This window comes from Entelurus aequoreus, linkage group LG22 (genome assembly GCF_033978785.1).
Source record: "Entelurus aequoreus isolate RoL-2023_Sb linkage group LG22, RoL_Eaeq_v1.1, whole genome shotgun sequence".
Lineage (NCBI taxonomy): Eukaryota > Metazoa > Chordata > Actinopteri > Syngnathiformes > Syngnathidae > Entelurus > Entelurus aequoreus.
Window position 1 is genome coordinate 18,644,310 of NC_084752.1, and position 18,169 is coordinate 18,662,478.

General features: G+C 39.7%; 3 protein-coding genes across 3 annotated transcripts in view; 1 reads left to right on the forward strand and 2 right to left on the reverse strand.

The window, feature by feature from the left end:
• The window catches only part of syce2 (synaptonemal complex central element protein 2), a 29,404-nt gene extending 28,883 nt beyond the window's left edge, over nt 1-521 (reverse strand). Inside the window, exon 1 of the mRNA XM_062033006.1 lies at nt 428-521. The gene's annotated coding sequence lies outside the window, so the exon portion shown is untranslated. The remainder of the gene's footprint in view (nt 1-427) is intronic.
• The window catches only part of klf1 (Kruppel like factor 1 (erythroid)), a 251,904-nt gene that overhangs the window by 231,444 nt on the left and 2,291 nt on the right, over nt 1-18,169 (forward strand). The gene's annotated exons all lie outside the window — the stretch shown is intronic.
• Nucleotides 8,289-16,770, reverse strand: acp5a (acid phosphatase 5a, tartrate resistant). The gene is made up of 5 exons (XM_062033004.1): nt 16,552-16,770; nt 16,277-16,476; nt 16,076-16,200; nt 8,723-9,068; nt 8,289-8,661 (listed from the first exon to the last, which is right to left on the reverse strand). Exons 1-5 carry the CDS (start codon nt 16,634-16,636, stop codon nt 8,428-8,430), a joined length of 990 nt encoding a protein of 329 aa, XP_061888988.1. The 5' UTR covers nt 16,637-16,770; the 3' UTR covers nt 8,289-8,427.

Genomic DNA, 18,169 nt, shown 5'->3' on the forward strand with positions numbered 1-18,169 from the left:
CTAATTTATTGAAACTAAAAAAACTAAAAAGTCACTTGACATAAATATTCACAGCCTTTGCTCAATACTGTGTTGATGCACCTTTGGCAATAACTACAGGCTTACATTTTTTTTTTTTAAAGTAAATTTAAAAAAAGTTTCACATTGTCATTATAAGGTATTTTCTGTAGAAATTTAAGGGAACAAAAATGGTAAGATGTGGAAAAAGTGAATACTTTCAGGATGCACTGTAGCAATATTTGATTTGTCAACTGCGACAACACAATATTGAATTGCCTAGCATTATGTTCCGTAACATTGGACTGCTTTGTAGCATGTTCTTTTAAACAAAAAACCTGAGTAATTCAAATAAAGTTGAACATCTTCTAGGGTACAAAGGTAAAAGTGTGTAGTGGCTTTACGTCAGAGGAGATTACCTGATCCTCACCTGTTCTTTATCCACACTTGACAGCTTAACCTCTGATTTCTCACTGGCATCGACTCACTCCTGTCAGTCCGAGCATGGCACCAACAGCCTTGGAGATCATTATCATTCAAACCTCCCGAGGCCTGTGGTGAAGACATCACGAGAAAAATCGACATATTGAATAATGACTTGAAGTGAATCTGTGTAGAATAGGATACCTTGTGTTCCAAGCCCAACGTAAGAGTCTTGAGGGCTAAATTGATCCTGGTTGGATCTCTGCCAATCTGCCCAATCCTCCTTTAGCCTCCTCGCCAGGTCCTTGGATGAAGATCTTACTCAGCATACAAGGCAGGGAGTAATTTCATTTCAATTCCATTCTTATTTCATTCAATAAAATCAAACAAAAGAAGAACAAAAACTATACGGATGAAAACGAGTAGAAAGAGGTTAGAACCTTTCAATGGAATCAATGAATGGCGAGTTATATAAAATCTTACTTCAAACATCAGGGTTCGTACACCTTTTCCACGGCCAAATTCAAGCACTTTTTAAGGACTTTCAAGATACATTTTCCAGTACCCTTCAAAAGACAAAACCAGTGTGAATCAATCCATAGCCTTGTTGTTTGAGCTCACCAAATGCTGTCTGTAGGAAAAATACGGAAAATCTGCTAAAATCTAAGCCTAACATTCAGTTATCATTAACTGAATGGGGCATAGAAAATGAAGCAGTGTGACTATTCAATGTCATTGGTGTTTGCAAACATGTCTCCATTTGTGTTGTTTTTCAAATTTCTTGTTCTTTTTCTTACTTACAGCACTCAATGACATCGAACAGCATGTAAACTGCATAATGTGATATAAATACACGCACCCTCAAAATGTCAATTTCACTCAATTATTAACAAAACTGTTCCACACTAATATAAGGATAATAAATTAAAGGAAAATATTTTGTTTGTTTCACAACACCTCAGTCACCTTTCATTAAGCATATCTAGTTTTATATCTGTGGCTATGATAGCAAATCGATTTTTAGTTGAGGGTAGTTCTTAACATTATAATTTATCATTGACAAACGCTCGCTTTTTTCCTTTAATAGCTCGTAATAACTGTCCGTAAGTAACATGTAATCTAGCGCTGATCTCACAGATTAGGTCTAGCATGTACCAAAAGGTTAGAAAACAGAACGTTAGCTAACGTTAGTGAATTTATAGGGCTAGTAATCTCTGTGGCCTACCTTTCGTATGACTCCAGAGAGCCGGCTTTGATTGATTGATTGAATTGATTGAAACATTTATTAGTAGATTGCACAGTACAGTACATATTCCGTATAATTGACCACTAAATGGCAACACCCGAATAAGTTTTTCAACTTGTTTAAATCGGGGTCCACGTTAATCAATTCATGGTAATTCAATTCAATTCCCATTGCAAAAAGCTGGATTTCCTTTTTGCATACTTTGCAGCAGGCTACACGTGGGTTTGGTCCAGGTTTTATCCAAAGTTTGTATTCGTAATTTTCCATCCAATGTTCATTAAAACGACAACATGATGGAGCGATGCACCACTGTCCTCTTGGGGGCGACACAGAGCCGTGTATACATGACAACAACCTAATGTAAGGGCTCGTGCAAAGCCAACAGATCAAGTGTGTAGCTTTCATTTTTAAGGAAACTTATTTCATTTTTTTCCATTTTATAATTAGCCTATTGAGTCAGACTGCCGAGAAATATGATGAACATTTCCAAGCATTTCACCCAAAATTCAAGCATTTTTCAAACCTTGAAAACACAACATTAAAATCCAAGCATTCTTAGGGTTTTTAAGCAACCGTACGAACGCTGAAACATATTCCCAGCTCTTTCTTGACCTCAAAGGGTATCGGTCAGCCTACAATTTAAGGCCCTATAGCTGACCACAAGAAAGGACACACTATTAAATAATCATTATTTTATTTTCCGTAAATAACAAGAATATTCCAGAACAGTATATACATTAGATTTTGGCTAAATACGATTTCATCTTCCTATTAAGTTAGAGACTGAAGTGATGTGAAAACCTAAATACCAAGACATGGGTGCCAAATGAGACTGGCACACCCACTGAAGGGAATTACATTTAATACAATTCCACATTTTAATATGCTGTTAAAACATTTCTTAAATGTGATATTTATTAAAAGTTTTTTTCCAGTCATAGTTTTCCAGTGCTGTGTTGCTGCCAGTGACACTGCCAGTGGAGTTGCTATGTATGGATAAGTACTTTTCACCTTAGAATCGATACAGTACCAATTCCCTGTACTTGGGTATCTAAAACGGTATTTAATGGATTAAATTTTCGGTACTAAATGAATATAATAATTAGTTTTATGATCAAATTTAATTTTTTTTTAATTTAACATTATAAGGGTGAGCTGATATTGATAACAATGCTGTTCAGTTGATTTCTTACACTTCTTAATCTCATTTGCAAGTATTATACAGTAGACTTTACATGTAGTTGCAATTCCAAGACGTTAGGTGGCAGTAGTGTATAGACTTTGGTCTGTTGCCCAGTTAAGCTGACTTTACTCTCCTGCTGCGGCCGTCATGGGTGGGACTTAACCTATTTTTACCATAACAATGTAAAAGGTTTATACAGTCCGTCCCCCCCTTTACCTGCTTTCTTTTGTAACTCAAGTATTCATTACATTTATGTATTGTTGAAACGATAATAATGTTGCTAACAGAGGTAATTATTATTATTATATATTAATAATGGATTAGATTTTATATAGCATATATCATCAAGATTGTTATTTATTTTGGTAATTGTATTGCACCAGTTGTAGTGTAATAATGTTAATTGTAATTTCTGTGTTAATACTATTTATACTATCTGCTTCTTTGTTATCATTTTCGGTATCATATTTGTACATAACCTATTTGCTGATGGAGTTATGTTGTTGTTGTTGTTGTCTCTCTCTCTGTCCCCTCTTATTTCCCCCTCTGTCTTCTTTTTATTTCTATTCCCACCTGCTCCGGTCAGGCTGCGCCAAACACTACGTAAATCCATTTAATAAAGTCTAATACAAATAAGACAACAAGAGAAGTATCCCACACTTGTCTTTTGTAAAGTACACCTGTACAGCAGATATGGGCATCTACATCAACTATATGATATACCTGAGTGGCCGGACAAGGCATATTTTTAAATTAAAAAAAAACGTCTGAATCTATCCTTTTGTTGTGCCCTACAAAGTGTTGACACTGTAAGTATTGTACTTATTACACACCACAGCTGTTTGATTCTAACGTGCTTTTTAGTTTTAGTTTTCATTACCAAATTAGGAGGTGTTGAAATCGCTATGCAAAATAACTCATTCGAAACCGTAGCATGTCTATGGCAAATCTAAAGTAAATTAGCATCGAGCTAGCGCATTTTGAAAAGTGGGGCCTGTGTGTTTTCTATCAGGCATACTCGCTTAACCCTAGAACATAATTACCGGATGGTTTTCACCCGAGCACATAATTTTTGTGCTTTTTATTATGCTGCGTTAAAAAGGCTTAGTGGCCACATGCGTGGACAGCACCTTTTAGCTCTTATTTCCAAAATTGTGTATACTACTGAATTGGGGTCTTATGGCCGCTTATGTGGACACTTATACTGCCATCTGGTGGTGTCAGAAGAGTATAACATACAATGGAATTTGGAAAAAAAAAGTGTAAAAATAAGAATTAGCATGTCACTACACATTAAGTACACATTTGTGTACTTATGGATTAAGTACATCATATCAAAAGATGATTCTTAGTTTTTATTCTAATTAGGGTCCAATAAGCCCAAATAGCAAAGAGAAATAAAAAAAGCATGTAAACAAACAACTTGGGCCTTAAGAGGTTTCATGGGTTTCTGGGTAGTGTTTTACTTATCCAGAACACACTTTTTCCATGTTTGGGTGATTTTCACCCAGTAATAGTGACAGTAGGTAAAGTAGGTTCTGGGTGGATTCTACCCAGTGAAAGTGTTAAGAGTATAAAATCAGGCTTTACCAGGAACGGGTGGACCTGAAACCAAGTTTCCATCTTCATCGGGTTTTTTTTAGGAATTTTTTTGTTCCCAAATTCCTAATTTTCCAGTAATTTTGGAGCATGATGCTTTTCTTTCATTTTGTTAGACATGACACAGTTTGAAATAAAAGAACACTATTTTATTGGGTGTACTATCTCAGGTAAAAAATCACCCGGCGTTCGTGATGGTGTTCTGAATTTGAGCGACAGTATTGTAGGGTTAATTGGATCTCGATGATATTCACTGGAATAAAGAAAGAAATCATCAAAAAGAGTGAGTGTCGTCGACTTGACAAAGCAATTTGAGCGTATCACTGCTGTTCTGCAACATAGTGAAGCAGACTGCCAGCCAGGAATGTTAAAATAATATCTAAACCATCCATACAAAAATGGATGAGCTGCTGATGGTGTGTTTGACAAAGAAGCAGCAGGAATGAGATTACTTCATAAAACTACTGTAGTTGTTCGTACTCTATTCTATTGTATTGTTTTTCATACAATATTTATTGTCTAAAGTTTGTTTTTATTTTCAAAAGGTATGATACATGCCAATATTGTGATGTTTGCAAGGGGACAAGCACAGATTAAATTAATTTAAACACATTTCAATGGGTGACTGTTTTCCACCCAGCAATAGTGACAGAGGGTAAAGTAGGCTCTGGGTGAATTCTACCCAGGGAAAGTGTTAGTGTATAAAATCAGGCTTCACTAGGGAAGTCTCAAATATCCCAGGAATGGGTGGACCTAAAACCAAGTTTCCATCTTCATTGTATTATTTTTTAGGAATTTTTGTTCCCAAATTCCAAATTTTCCAGTAATTTTGGAGCATTTTTATATGGTCCCCTCATTGTGCTTTTCTTTAATTTTGTCAGACATGACACAGTTTGAAATAAAATAACACTATTTTATTGGATGAATTATCTCAGGTAAAAATCACCCAGCGTTAGTTATGGTGTTCTGAATTTGAGCGATAGTATTCTCGGGTTAATTGGCCTGTAAAATTGCAACATTACCTAGATGTAGTCCGACTGAGTCCGATCAGAGTGCTTGTTTGCCTGCCAAGTGTTTGAGCCAACAAAAGTATTGAAATATAGCACTGCTGGATTTTTTTGTGAATCGATATTCGGTCAATGCCTTTAAAAATATCAGATTTAATACCCATCCCTACTCACAAGCATTACATAAATGAATGAGGCAATTCCTGAAGGAATTGCCTGTGAACGCTCCAATGCTGAACTGACATCCTGGAATTTTTTCAAGTTAAAGTACCAATGATTGTCACACACACACTAGGTGTGGTGAAATGTGTCCTCTGCATTTGACCCATCCCCTTGATCACCCCCTGGGAGGTGAGGGGAGCAGTGGACAGCAGCGTAGCCGCGCCCGGGAATCATTTTTGGTGATTTAACCCCCAATTCCAACCCTTGATGCTGAGTGCCAAGCAGGGAGGTAATGGGTCCCATTTTTTATAGTCTTTGGTATGACCCGGCTTGGGGTTTGAACTCACAACCTACCGATCTCAGGGCGGACACTCTAACCACTAGGCCACTGAGTAAAAAGAATTGTTGAAGTAGAGCACACAATTCCTAAACAGGCGGAATATTTTGAAGTTGGAACAGTTTGAATCAGATGGAAAATGTGGGAATTGTGGAACTTTGAAGAATGTCCCATTGATTTCAATGGGGATTTCCAAAAATGTGGGAGTTTCGGGAAAAGCAGGAATATGTTTGAAAATGGTCAAAAACTTGAATGGTCTGAATGAGTTGAAAAGGTTGGTGTAGAAATGTTTAAGTAGTAACAAGTTGAATTGAGAAATGGTATTACGGAATTCCTGGAATTTCAAGAAAACTGGGAATTTTTACAGTTAAAAAAAACAACTTAATTTTTTTGTCCTGATTAGGAGGAATGTTTTAATGGTGGAACGGTTGAATCGCGTTGAAAAATGTGGAAGGAGTAGTCGCCAGAAAAAAGGGTGGCAATAGGGCTTTGGAAAACCAGGAATTCTGGAAAATGCTGGAATTTTTTTGAACTTGGAAAAATTATACTTTAAATTTCCAGGATGGGGGAATGTGTTGAGGGTGAAATGGTTTGAATCGGTTGAAAAATGTGGAAATGGTGGAAGTTTGAAAAATGGCCAATTCATTTTGAATGGGAAAAATGTCTCGGGAAAACCGGGAATTCTGGGAAATCTGAGAATTTTTGGAATTTGTCAAGGGAAAGCCTGCGATTCCTGAATAGGCTGAACAATTAGAAGTTTGGACGGTTTGAATCGGGAGAAAAATGTGGGGGTTAGAGTACGCCAAAATCTGGAGAAGAAGAAGAAGAAAAAACATGTGTGAATGCTTTGGAGCAGGGGTGTCCAAACTTTTTGACTTGGGGGCCGCATTGGGCTAAAAATGTTTGTCCGGGGGCCGAAAGCAGACTGCATGTAAAGTAACAACATATATATGTGTGTGTACATACATATATATATATATATATATATATATATATATATATATATATATATATATATATATATATATATATATATATATATATATATATATATATATATATATATATATATATATATATATACAGATTATATTAATAACCAGCACGGTGGCACAGGGGTTAGTGCATGTGCCTCACAATACGAAGGTCCTGAGTAGTCCTGAGTTCAATCCTGCTCGGGATCTTTCTGTGTGGAGTTTGCATGTTCTCCCCGTGACTGCGTGGGTTCCCTCCGGGTACTCCGGCTTCCTCCCACCTCCAAAGACATGCACCTGGGGATAGGTTGATTGGCAACACTAAATTGGCCCTAGTGTGTGAATGTGAGTGTGAATGTTGTCTGTCTATCTGTATTGGCCCTGTGATGAGGTGGCGACTTGTCTAGGGTGTACCCCGCCTTCTGCCCGAATGCAGCTGAGATAGGCTCCAGCACGCCCCGCGACCCCAAAAAGGGACAAGCGGTAGGAAATGGATGGATGGATTATATTAATATAATGGATATATAATTAATAGGATTGGATATTAAGAATGTGAAACTTCGACTCCTACCTTGTTTACTTCCGTGACGACATTCTTAAAGTTTTGTAATCAATCAGAAATATCAAGCAGCTAAAATGCGCCAAACATGGATAAGTGTGGAGAGAGTGTTTTTTTCCCATCATGCTTTGCAAGGAATTTAAATGGGTGTAATTTTGAATTATGTGTTGTGCTTGGACATTTTTAATAATATCCACAAATTTTAGTGAGCAGGTTGTAAATGGGTTATATATATAGCACTTTTCTACCTTCAAGGTACTCAAAGCACTTGACACTATTTCCACATTCACCCACATTCACACACTGATGGCGGGAGCTGCCATGCAAGGCCCTAACCACGACCCATCAGGAGCAAGGGTGAAGTGTCTTGCTCAAGGACACAACGGACGTGACTAGGTCGATAGAGGGTGGGGATCGAACCAGGAACCCTCAGGTTGCTGGCACGGCCACTCCCCCGACTGCACCACGCCGTTCCCGTGTTATGTGTGTTCACTTTTTGTGTTGGTTTATTTGCGCCATTAGTGGGAAAGTTGTTCTGGATCGGGTCATACATGTATATGCTGTGCTGCACATGTTTCAAGGCGCAATTCATGGTCATTAACCCGAATTACTGACATTGTCCACAAGAGGACAACAAAGTTAAACCAATTATACTAAATGTAATTCCTTATTGAACTCATGACGTGTCACGGGCCGTAGTTTGGACACCACTGCTTTGGAGCATTCACACAATGAATGAGTGAGTTAATCAATGAAGTTTCATTCAGAGCAGTTAGGTAGTGCAAATCAATCAAAATCCTGATTAGTATATAACCTTTATTTTCAGAGCTATAGAACAAGTTATCTAGATTTTTTTAGACCAAATGTTTCTTTTTCTCTCTCTATGCAATTTAAAAAAAAGATATTAAAAAAGATATTGTCAGATGATACAAAGCTTAGTCTAGTTCCTTTGCGAGAGCACGGTGCGATATAGAGACGTGCCTTTAGCCTGGTAGAAGGTGAGGATCATTTGGCTCTTGGTGACTTCTGCGTGCACAAAGCCTCCCAGAGTGGACGCTTGGCCGGTGAAGAACTTCACAGAACCTTTGGGGACTTTGTTCCAGTGTCGGATGTCAGGATCCAGGAAGTTTCCGGCGCCGCTCACGACGTAGCCCACCCCGGACTCCTCGATGTACTACAAGCGAGGAGACAGGCGTGAGATGAAGAAATAGAGCGCAGATTTAAATCGAGCGTACCTGCAGGTTGTGGTCGTGGCCGCAGAAGTAGGCGGTGGCGTTGTGTTTAAGCAGCAGGGGGCGAACCCTTTGCTGGAGACACTCGGTGGGCCCGTGTTCCGACACGGACCACACGGGGTAGTGACCCGCCACCAGGAGGAAGTCAGCCTTGGACCGAGCCAACCTCTCCTGGAGCCAGGTCACCTGGCGGTTGGCCTCCACCGCACTAGGCGGGCCTTTGGGCTTCTGGTCCGCAAAGTCCAGAGAGTTCCCGCATAGCATCACCGTGTCCAGCATGATGATGGTCAGCGTCTTGTCCGTGTTGGGGATGCGGAAGTCCAGTTCATAGTAATAGGAAGGAAAGTTCCTAAGGTGCACAACGACTGGTCAAGTAAACACACTAATGGATGGTGTGCAGTGCAACACATTAATGGCCGAACTGAAAATAAATATAATGATTAAATGTCAGGATGCCACCCGAACGCCTCCCTAGGGAGGTGTTTAGGGCACGTCCGACCAGTAGGAGGCCACGGGGAAGACCCAGGACACGTTGTGAAGACTATGTTTCCCGGCTGGCCTAGGGAACGCCTCGGGATCCCCGGGGAGGAGCTGGACGAAGTAGCTGGGGAGAGGGAAGTCTGGGCTTCCCTACTTAGGGGTGAATTACTTATTACAAGTTTGAGTTGAAGATGGTGACAGCTCTGGGAAAGAAGCAGTCTCTGAGCCTGTTTGTTCTGGCTCTGATGCACCTGTAGCGCCTGCCCGATGGTAGCAGGTCAAACAGGTGGAAGCCAGGTTGTGTGCTGTCCTTTGGTATAATATAATAATATAATATAATAAGTATGTTTACAGAGTCTATAAGAGAGTTTTGGTTGCAGGGAGGGAGAGACTTAATAATGACATTACTACGCTGCTTCAGTCATCACCTTCCATTTCGGAATAGAACAATTGTTCAAAAAGTCATGGCGGAATTTAGCCACTGTGACCTCCGCCTGTGGAACATCCTGCCAGAAAACCCCAGGACTGCAGTGACCGTTTATAGTTGTTGTTTTTTTTAGAAAAAAGGTTAAAGGCTCACCTTTTTAATTAGGCCTTTTTTACTGATCATTTTAAACTCTTTCTAACTTCTTCATTTTTGTTCTGTTATTTTCTATTTAGATTATTACTATAATTGGTAACACTTTAGTATGGGGAACATATTCACCATTAATTAGTTTCTTATTAACATGCAAATTAGTAACATATTGGCTCTTAATTAGTCATTATTAAGTACTTATTAATGCCTTATTCTGCATGGCCCTATTATACAACCAGTAACCCTAACCCTCTAACCCTAACCAAATAACTCTAAATTAAGTCTTTGTTACTTAGAATATGTTCCCCATACTAAAGTGTTACCCTATTATTACTGATATTATTCTCGCTATTTTAAGTTATTGTTTATTATCTACATTCATTTACTTTTTTTTTTTTTACATATATTTAACATTATTTATATAATGTTAATATAATATAATGTTAATTTTTTAGTCATTCTCCATTGTGGGCGCCTCAAAGGTACCATTTTTCCTCAAGCCTTAGTGCCATGTTTCCTTATTTTAAAAATGCTGTGTTTTCTTCCTTTTTTTTTTTTTATAAGTGTTGCAGCTTGCCCGTGCATGAAAAGTGCTGTATGATTAAAGTTGGATTCACTGACATGTTCAAAGATAATATCTTTGTCCTTGATGGTTTTCTTTTTTTTTTTTTATACGCCGCCAACATAGAAGAGAGATGACGGTTAAAAAGTTCACTAAAAAGCAGTGATGGGTAAATGACGCCTCAGTGAGTGTGTGGCACACTCACTAGCTGTATCGACACAGCACATTGACTGTGTTACTGTTTCGTTACGGTCATCCAAGAGGATGTCTTGATCAGCATGTTTGGCCACCTAGCCAGATCTGATTTTTTGGCTTCAGATCTGATACAATTTTGAGCCCCGATCCGATAATTTGACAATAGATTATAGAACTGAAATTGTTTTCCAGCAAGTAACTAAAGTAAAATTAAATTTAGAAGTTGCTATATTGTTGTAAATCACTACATCTATTTTTTTTTTAAACACAATAAAGTGGCGAGTTCCCAATTACTAAACAAAAGCAAAAACTACCATCGACTCCCATTTCAATCAGTTGGGTTTTGCCCTCAAAGCTTTCTTGGATCCAGAGACTTTACTCCCTGAGTTTGTAAACAATAATAAAAAACACCCCAAAAATGTGTTTATAAGAACAATAAAAAGATAAATATCGATCTAACCATTTTAGTATTGTTTATATACAGTACTGATGCCATACTACAGGGGTGTCAAACTAATTTTAGCTCAGGGGCCGCATGGAGGAAAATCTGTGCACACGTGGGCCGGACTATTAAAATCATGGTATTAAAACTAAAAAATAAAGACAATGTCAGATTGTTTTCTTTGTCTTATTTTGGCCAAAAATAGAACAGGCACATTCTGAAAATATTACAATAAAAATAGAGAAGAAATACCGGCAGCGGTAAAGTTTAGATCCATGAAGGAAAGAAGAAAGTGAATTAATGTTTATATATATTATATATATATTTTTTTATGAATTAAGTAACATTTATGACAACCTTTTTCCGAAACACAATATAGAATGTGAGATATAACCGGATAAAACATAGATTTATCATTTGTTTTCAAAATGGTTACAAAAAAGTAGAACTCCAAAAATTTACTGTGGGACCCCATTTTTATGACTTTATGGGGTCCACTCTGTCCACTTTGTCTCCAGGACAGAATGTACAGCAAACTTTTATATTGCTGTCTTGAACGGACAGAAACTCGAAATAATGATTGTATTTCCAACTTCAAAACACGCTTCTCTCTCCGCCCTCCATTGTTGTTTACTTTGGTGTCGCACACGTGTGTCATCCTCATGCTAAAAACCTGACTTGTCGCTTTCGTGACGTCACTTTCCAAGACGGCAAGAAGAAATACAATTTCTTTTTACGAGGGAAAATAAAAATAAAAAATTTATAGTAACGCACAGTGACTTGGATTAAATCAACTTTTATCTTACATATCATATTTGCTGATGTTGCTCTATTGTTGTTGTTATTGTTGTGTTTGTTGTTGTTGTCTCTTTGTCTTATTCCCCTCTTGTCCCCACAATGTCCCCCTCTGTCTTCCTTTTTTTTTTTTTTTTCTATCCCCTCCTGCTCCGGCCCGGCTGCACCAAATGATAATATAAATACATTTAATAAAGTAAAATACAAATAAGGCAACAAGAGAAGTATCCCACACTTGTCTTTTGTAAAGTAAATCTATACAGCCGATATGGGCATCTACATCAACTATATGATTTGCCTGAGAAGCTGGACAGGACAAAAAAATAAAAAATAAAAATAAAATAAATTAACTTTAATCTGACTACTGCTTTGGAAATAGTAACGCGTTAGATTTGTCGTTATTGAAACCTCGCTACCGGCATCAGTTGTCCTCACACAGGACAATGTGCAACGAAAAGGTGCAGATTTTGATGAAGAGGAACTGAAACTGAAAGAAGCACATGAGGAATAGGAACAAAGAGGTTTAGATTTTGACAAAGTGAAAGAAAGCCAGAGATGTGCAGAGTTGCTCTTACAAAAGTTGGTAGCGGGTCCCCCGTGAAAAAGCAGCAGCTTCATTTCAATCTGTGAATGCAGCGTCTCACCGCTGCAGCTCACCTTGTGTTGCAAGCCAACTCGGAAAGTTAAAGACGACCGCTGATGATTTTCGTCTTTTCTGACTTATAAATATTGTCACAATGTTGGATACACGTGTTAAACAAGTCCAACGTATCAAATCATAAGACTCATGCGTTTGGACGCAGTTTTGGATGCATGTGAACGCTGTGTCTGTCAGAATAATTGTATCTAAGTTATCACAAAACTTTGTGTTGCCATGAGTTCCCGGCGAGAGGACAAAAGCTGTCTTTGATCCTACCAAGCAGAAGGCTTGTAAAACTCCACTGTGTAGGATGGGGAGCGACATGAAGGTGTCAGTTTCTTTGATGCATTGTAATCCACAGGAAGATTTTATCTTGACCCGAGATCTACAAAGCGGAGAGGAGGCAGGGCCTGACCGCCCTCCAGGGACCTTTTCTTTGAACTGTTTTGGTACCGAAGGCAACGGCTGCTTACGACCTTTTCTTTTAACTGTTTTGTAACCAAAGGCGATGGCTGTTTACGACCCCCGTCCCTTTAGAAACAGTTGTTGCCATGTAATCAGGGAAAGTCCAAATAAAAGAGGAGGCGTACAATCTTTTGTCAGAGCCTGGTGGGACTGTACAAAGAGTACAGTCCAGACGTTTCTCCTCAATTGAGCCAAATTGAATTCTGTCTCTGTTTAATTCCTTGCTTCTTGTCTTGTTTAAAGGCCTACTGAAATGATTTTTTTTATTTAAACGGGAATAGCAGATCCATTCTATGTGTCATACTTGATCATTTCGCGATATTGCCATATTTTTGCTGAAAGGATTTAGTAGAGAAAATCGACGATAAAGTTCGCAACTTTTGCTCGCTGATAAAAAAAAGCCTTGCCTGTACCGGAAGTAGCGTGACGTCACAGGAGCTAGTATTCCTCACAATTCCCCATTGTTTACAATGGAGCGAGAGAGATTCGGACCGAGAAAGTGACGATTACCCCATTAATTTGAGCGAGGATGAAAGATTCGTAGATGAGGAACGTTACAGTGAAGGACTTGAGAGGCAGTGATGGACGTATCTTTTTTCGCTCTGACCGTAACTTAGGTACAAGCTGGCTCATTGGATTCCACACTCTCCTTTTTCTATTGTGGATCACGGATTTGTATTTTAAACCACCTCGGATACTATATCCTCTTGAAAATGAGAGTCGAGAACGCGAAATGGACATTCAGTGCCTTTTATCTCCACGACAATACATCGGCAAAATGCTTTAGCTACGAGCTAACGTGATAGCATCGTGCTTTAACTGCATATAGAAACAAAAAAAATAAACCCCTGACTGGAAGGATAGATAGAAAATCAACAATACTATTAAACCGTGGACATGTAAATACACGGTTAATGCTTTCCAGGCTGGCGAAGGTTAACAGTGCTGTGCTAACGACGCCATTGAAGCTAACTTAGCAACTTAGCAACCGGACCGCACAGAGCTGTGCTAAAAACATTAGCTCTCCACCTACGCCAGCCAGCCCTCATCTGCTCATCAACACCCGTGCTCACCTGCGTTCCAGCGATCGGCAGAAGGACGAAGGACTTCACCCGATGCGTTTGGCGGCCCGGAGACGTAGGAAGTCAAGGTGAGGTCGGCGGCTAGCGCGTCTGCTCTCCAACAAAGTCCTCCTGGTTGTGTTGCTGTAGTCCGCTGCTAATACACCGATCCCACCTACAACTGTCTTCTTTGCAGCCTTCATTGTTCATTAAACAAATTGCAAAATATGTCCAGAATACTGTGGAATTATGAAATGAAAACAGAGCTTTTTGTATAGGATTCTACGGGGTACCATAACTTCCGTTACTCTGACTTCGTCACGCGCATACGTCATCATACCGCGACGTTTCAGCCGGATATTTCCCGGGAAATTTTAAATATATGCAACACATGCCGTATTGGCATGTGTTGCAATGTTAAGATTTCATCATTGATATATAAACTATCAGACTGCGTGGTCGGTAGTAGTGGGTTTCAGTAGGCCTTTAATAGATGTCATTAGTGTTTGAACCTGACAGTGTCTTTTTTTAACAATGGATACAGTGTGATGTCACAATGTGGTGGACGTACCTATTTGGACATTAACGCTTCAGGCTGTAAGAATATTATGGCAGCAACCTGCAGCCTTGCAAGTTATTCCTTCTCGTCTAATGCCCTTCCCACCTGCTCTCATGTGAAAAACAAATACTTCCATGACATTTTACGTGGGACTGTTTGGTCAGGATTGACCAGTGCAGAATTTGGCTTTGCCGAAAAAGACGACGACATCACGACTTGGTTTGAGGCACCACAAGAGAAGGTAGGATAAAGTGTGACATACTGTGATGTCAATTTTGCAAAAGCGGCTTTTTTTTAAATGCAACTCTCTATTGATCGTCGAGTGGGCAGGTGTACTTAATATTGTGACTGGGTGAATCTATGTAATGTTTATGAAGTTTCGACCGTGTCTGTAAAAAAAATAGCGGTAAAATGTGTCTTCAAGATATACAGTACAGGCCAAAAGTTTGGACACACCTTCTTATTTAATGCCTTTTCTTTATTTTCATGACTATTTACATTGTAGATTGTCACTGAAGGCATCAAAACTATGAATGAACACATGTGGAGTTATGTACTTAACAAAAAAAGGTGAAATAACCGAAAACATGTTTTATATTCTAGTTTCTTCAAAATAGTCACCCTTTTCTCTGATTACTGCTTTGCACACTCTTGGCATTCTCTCGATGAGAGCTTCAAGAAGTAGTCACCTGAAATGGTGTGATTGAAGCTCGTCGAGAGAATGCCAAGAGTGTGCAAAGCAGTAATCATAGCTATTTTGAAGAAACTAGAATATAAAACATGTTTTCAGTTATTTCACCTTTTTTTGGTTAAGTACATAAACTATGAATGAACCGCTGCACAAGGAAGTGTTTTAAATGTAGATTAAATGGACGATCAGAGGTCCACTTTAAAATGTCATATTGAAATATTTTTGAATTGCTCTTTAGGACACTATGAAACTAGATTTGCTTGATTTTCTTAAAAATGTTTCAGCTCTCATCCAGTCGAAGTCCAGTTGGTCTGGTTGAACTTGTTAGATAGAGCATGTGCTGAAAACCTCCCAGAATACTTTTTCTTGAAATCATTGTGTACAAAAACTTAAATAAAAACTAATCAAGGAATAAGAAGGCAATTTAACCTTTTAAATTTGCAGTGGGCACACCATTTAGATTCTCCACACTCATCTCCAAATAGAGTATGTATTGACCTGATCACTGACCCTATAACAACCCCTGGTGTCTTTCAGGTAGCCATGCACAGTTAAGGTAAAAAAAAAATTCAATATCAAAATCAAATTACAGGATGTTATTTATGTAGTTTGCTCATTTTCCTCGACTGGTGCACTAACATCATGTGGTTTATTTATTTATTTTTTTTACATATGTAGCATCATCTACAAAGATACAAATAATTGCGATTGCGACATCTAGTGGACACATTTAGAACAGCAATTTTTTCCATTAAAACATTTTTGGCTCATTTTTATACTTAGCAAACTCATCCCGCTGGCCGGATACAACCTGTATGTTTGACACCCCTGACATAGGCGTTTAGCAGGGCGATACAGCATGAGTGGCAACAAAGCATCATTCCCTTACCATCTTGCAGACTTGTGAGTGTAGTCAATCTGGGCTTTGACATTCCCCACGTGGTCATGGTTGCCAGCGAGTACATACCAGGGCACATTGAGAGACTTGCTTGTGTACACATCCTCAAAGGTGTGCTGGGTCACAGACACAAGAGGACAGAACGTCAGTGCCATGGACTCCACACTGATGACTTGTACTATATTGGCTGACCTTAAATCTGGGAGAATCCACACTGTCTACACCTTTGAAGTAGAAGTTATCACCGAGCGCCAGAACAAAGTCCGTACCCATCTCATGGGCTATTTTACTCATCTCCTGAGCAGTCGCTGTCTGCACCACCGTCATGTAAGGAGGGTGAGGAACACCACCCCAGTCTCCTATGGCCAGGAACTTAATGGAGGTCCTGTTGCCTGTCAGGTGATGGGGAGGAAAGTATTCTTAAAGAGAAGTGGTTCTAACTCAAGTCTGTGTGAAGCGATACTCACTGCGACCTACATCCAGGTCTTGGAAGGTAGGATAGCAGCAGGCGGTAGGAATGACAGCCAGCACGACGACCACAATCAGCGCCATCTTCAAAGATCACAGATAAGATGAGCCTTAGCAACAACGGAACTCAAGACTCAACAACATGCACAAGTGAACAGGAAGAGAAAACAAAGTGGGACATATTTGCATGCTTACTGTGCACGCCTACACTTCCTCTAAACAGGTCCTGTGACAACATGCCTTTCTCGCTTTACTGCCTCAACTCCTGATTGGCTGAACTTGACATATCTACGGGCTGAAGTTCATAAGCCGGTCGCTGAGCGAGGCAGATAAGGTCAGAAGGAGGGCGTGTTTCCTGATTATCAAAACGTAAACATGCAAGAGGTTGGAAGAGATGATAGAAGCTAGAATCACTCACAGTTGACGTGCCACGAGCAGGAGAACCCGATGGAAGCTTCTGTCGTGCACCGAGCTCCTCCTGCTGCTTTTTATCAGCTGGGCCACAGGAGCATGAGCATTGCTCACACCCTGACTGACATGATCTTGGGTCTCATGGGGACCGTCCAGTCGGCCTCACCCTCGTGATGTCCTATTTATTATTCTCGTCCAGACACCATTATTTCCATTTGGCTCTTCTTCATTTTGAATCACTTTTAGCTGTGCTTGCGTCTTTTTGTGGACACTTTATAGAGATGACTAAAACCATGAAGGAAGCAGTCTTGCCACTGACCGATCCATAGCCCTGTGATGAGGTGGCGATTTGTCCAGGATGTACCCTGCTTTCCGCCCGAGTGCAGCTGGGATAGGCTCCAGCATCCCCCCCGCGACACCAAAAAGGGACACTATATATTAGGGCTGTCAAAATAAATAAGTTAACTAATGTGATTGACAACGAAAAAATAGTGTACAAATATTGAGCTCTTTTTTTAAATTAATAAAAATTTTTATGAAAGTGAGTAATATGTAAATAATCTTGATTAATCCAAATTCAAAGGTCTGATCCAAAAAATACATATTTTTGCATTCAGCATGCAGACTGCAGGAATGTATGTCCACCAGAGCTGTTGCCCAGGAATTGAATGTTCATTTCACTACCATAAGGCGTTTCGGAGAATTTGGCAGTACATCCAACCGGCCTCACAACCGCAGACCATGTGTAACCACACAAGCCCAGGACCTCCACATCCAGCAGGTGCACTTCCATGATCGTCCGAGACCATGCACCCGTACAGCTGCCGCAACAATTGGTTTGCATAACCAAATAATTTCTGCACAAACTGAGAAACTGCATGCTCTTCGTCCTCATCCAGACTGCAGTTTGTCGTCGTAACCAACTTGAGTGGGCAAATCCCAGCTGCACTCAGGCAGAAGGCAGTGTACACCCTGGACAAGTCGCCACCTCATCGCACGGCCAACACAGATAGACAACATTTACACACTACTGCCAAGTTAGTGTTGCTGATCAACCTATCCCCAAGTGCATGTCTTTGGAGGTGGGAGGAAACCGGAGTACCCAGAGAGAACCCCCGCAGTCACGGGGAGAACATGCAAATTCCACACAGAACGACCCCGAGCCAGCGAATCAAACCCAGGACCTTCTTATTGTGAGGCACAAGC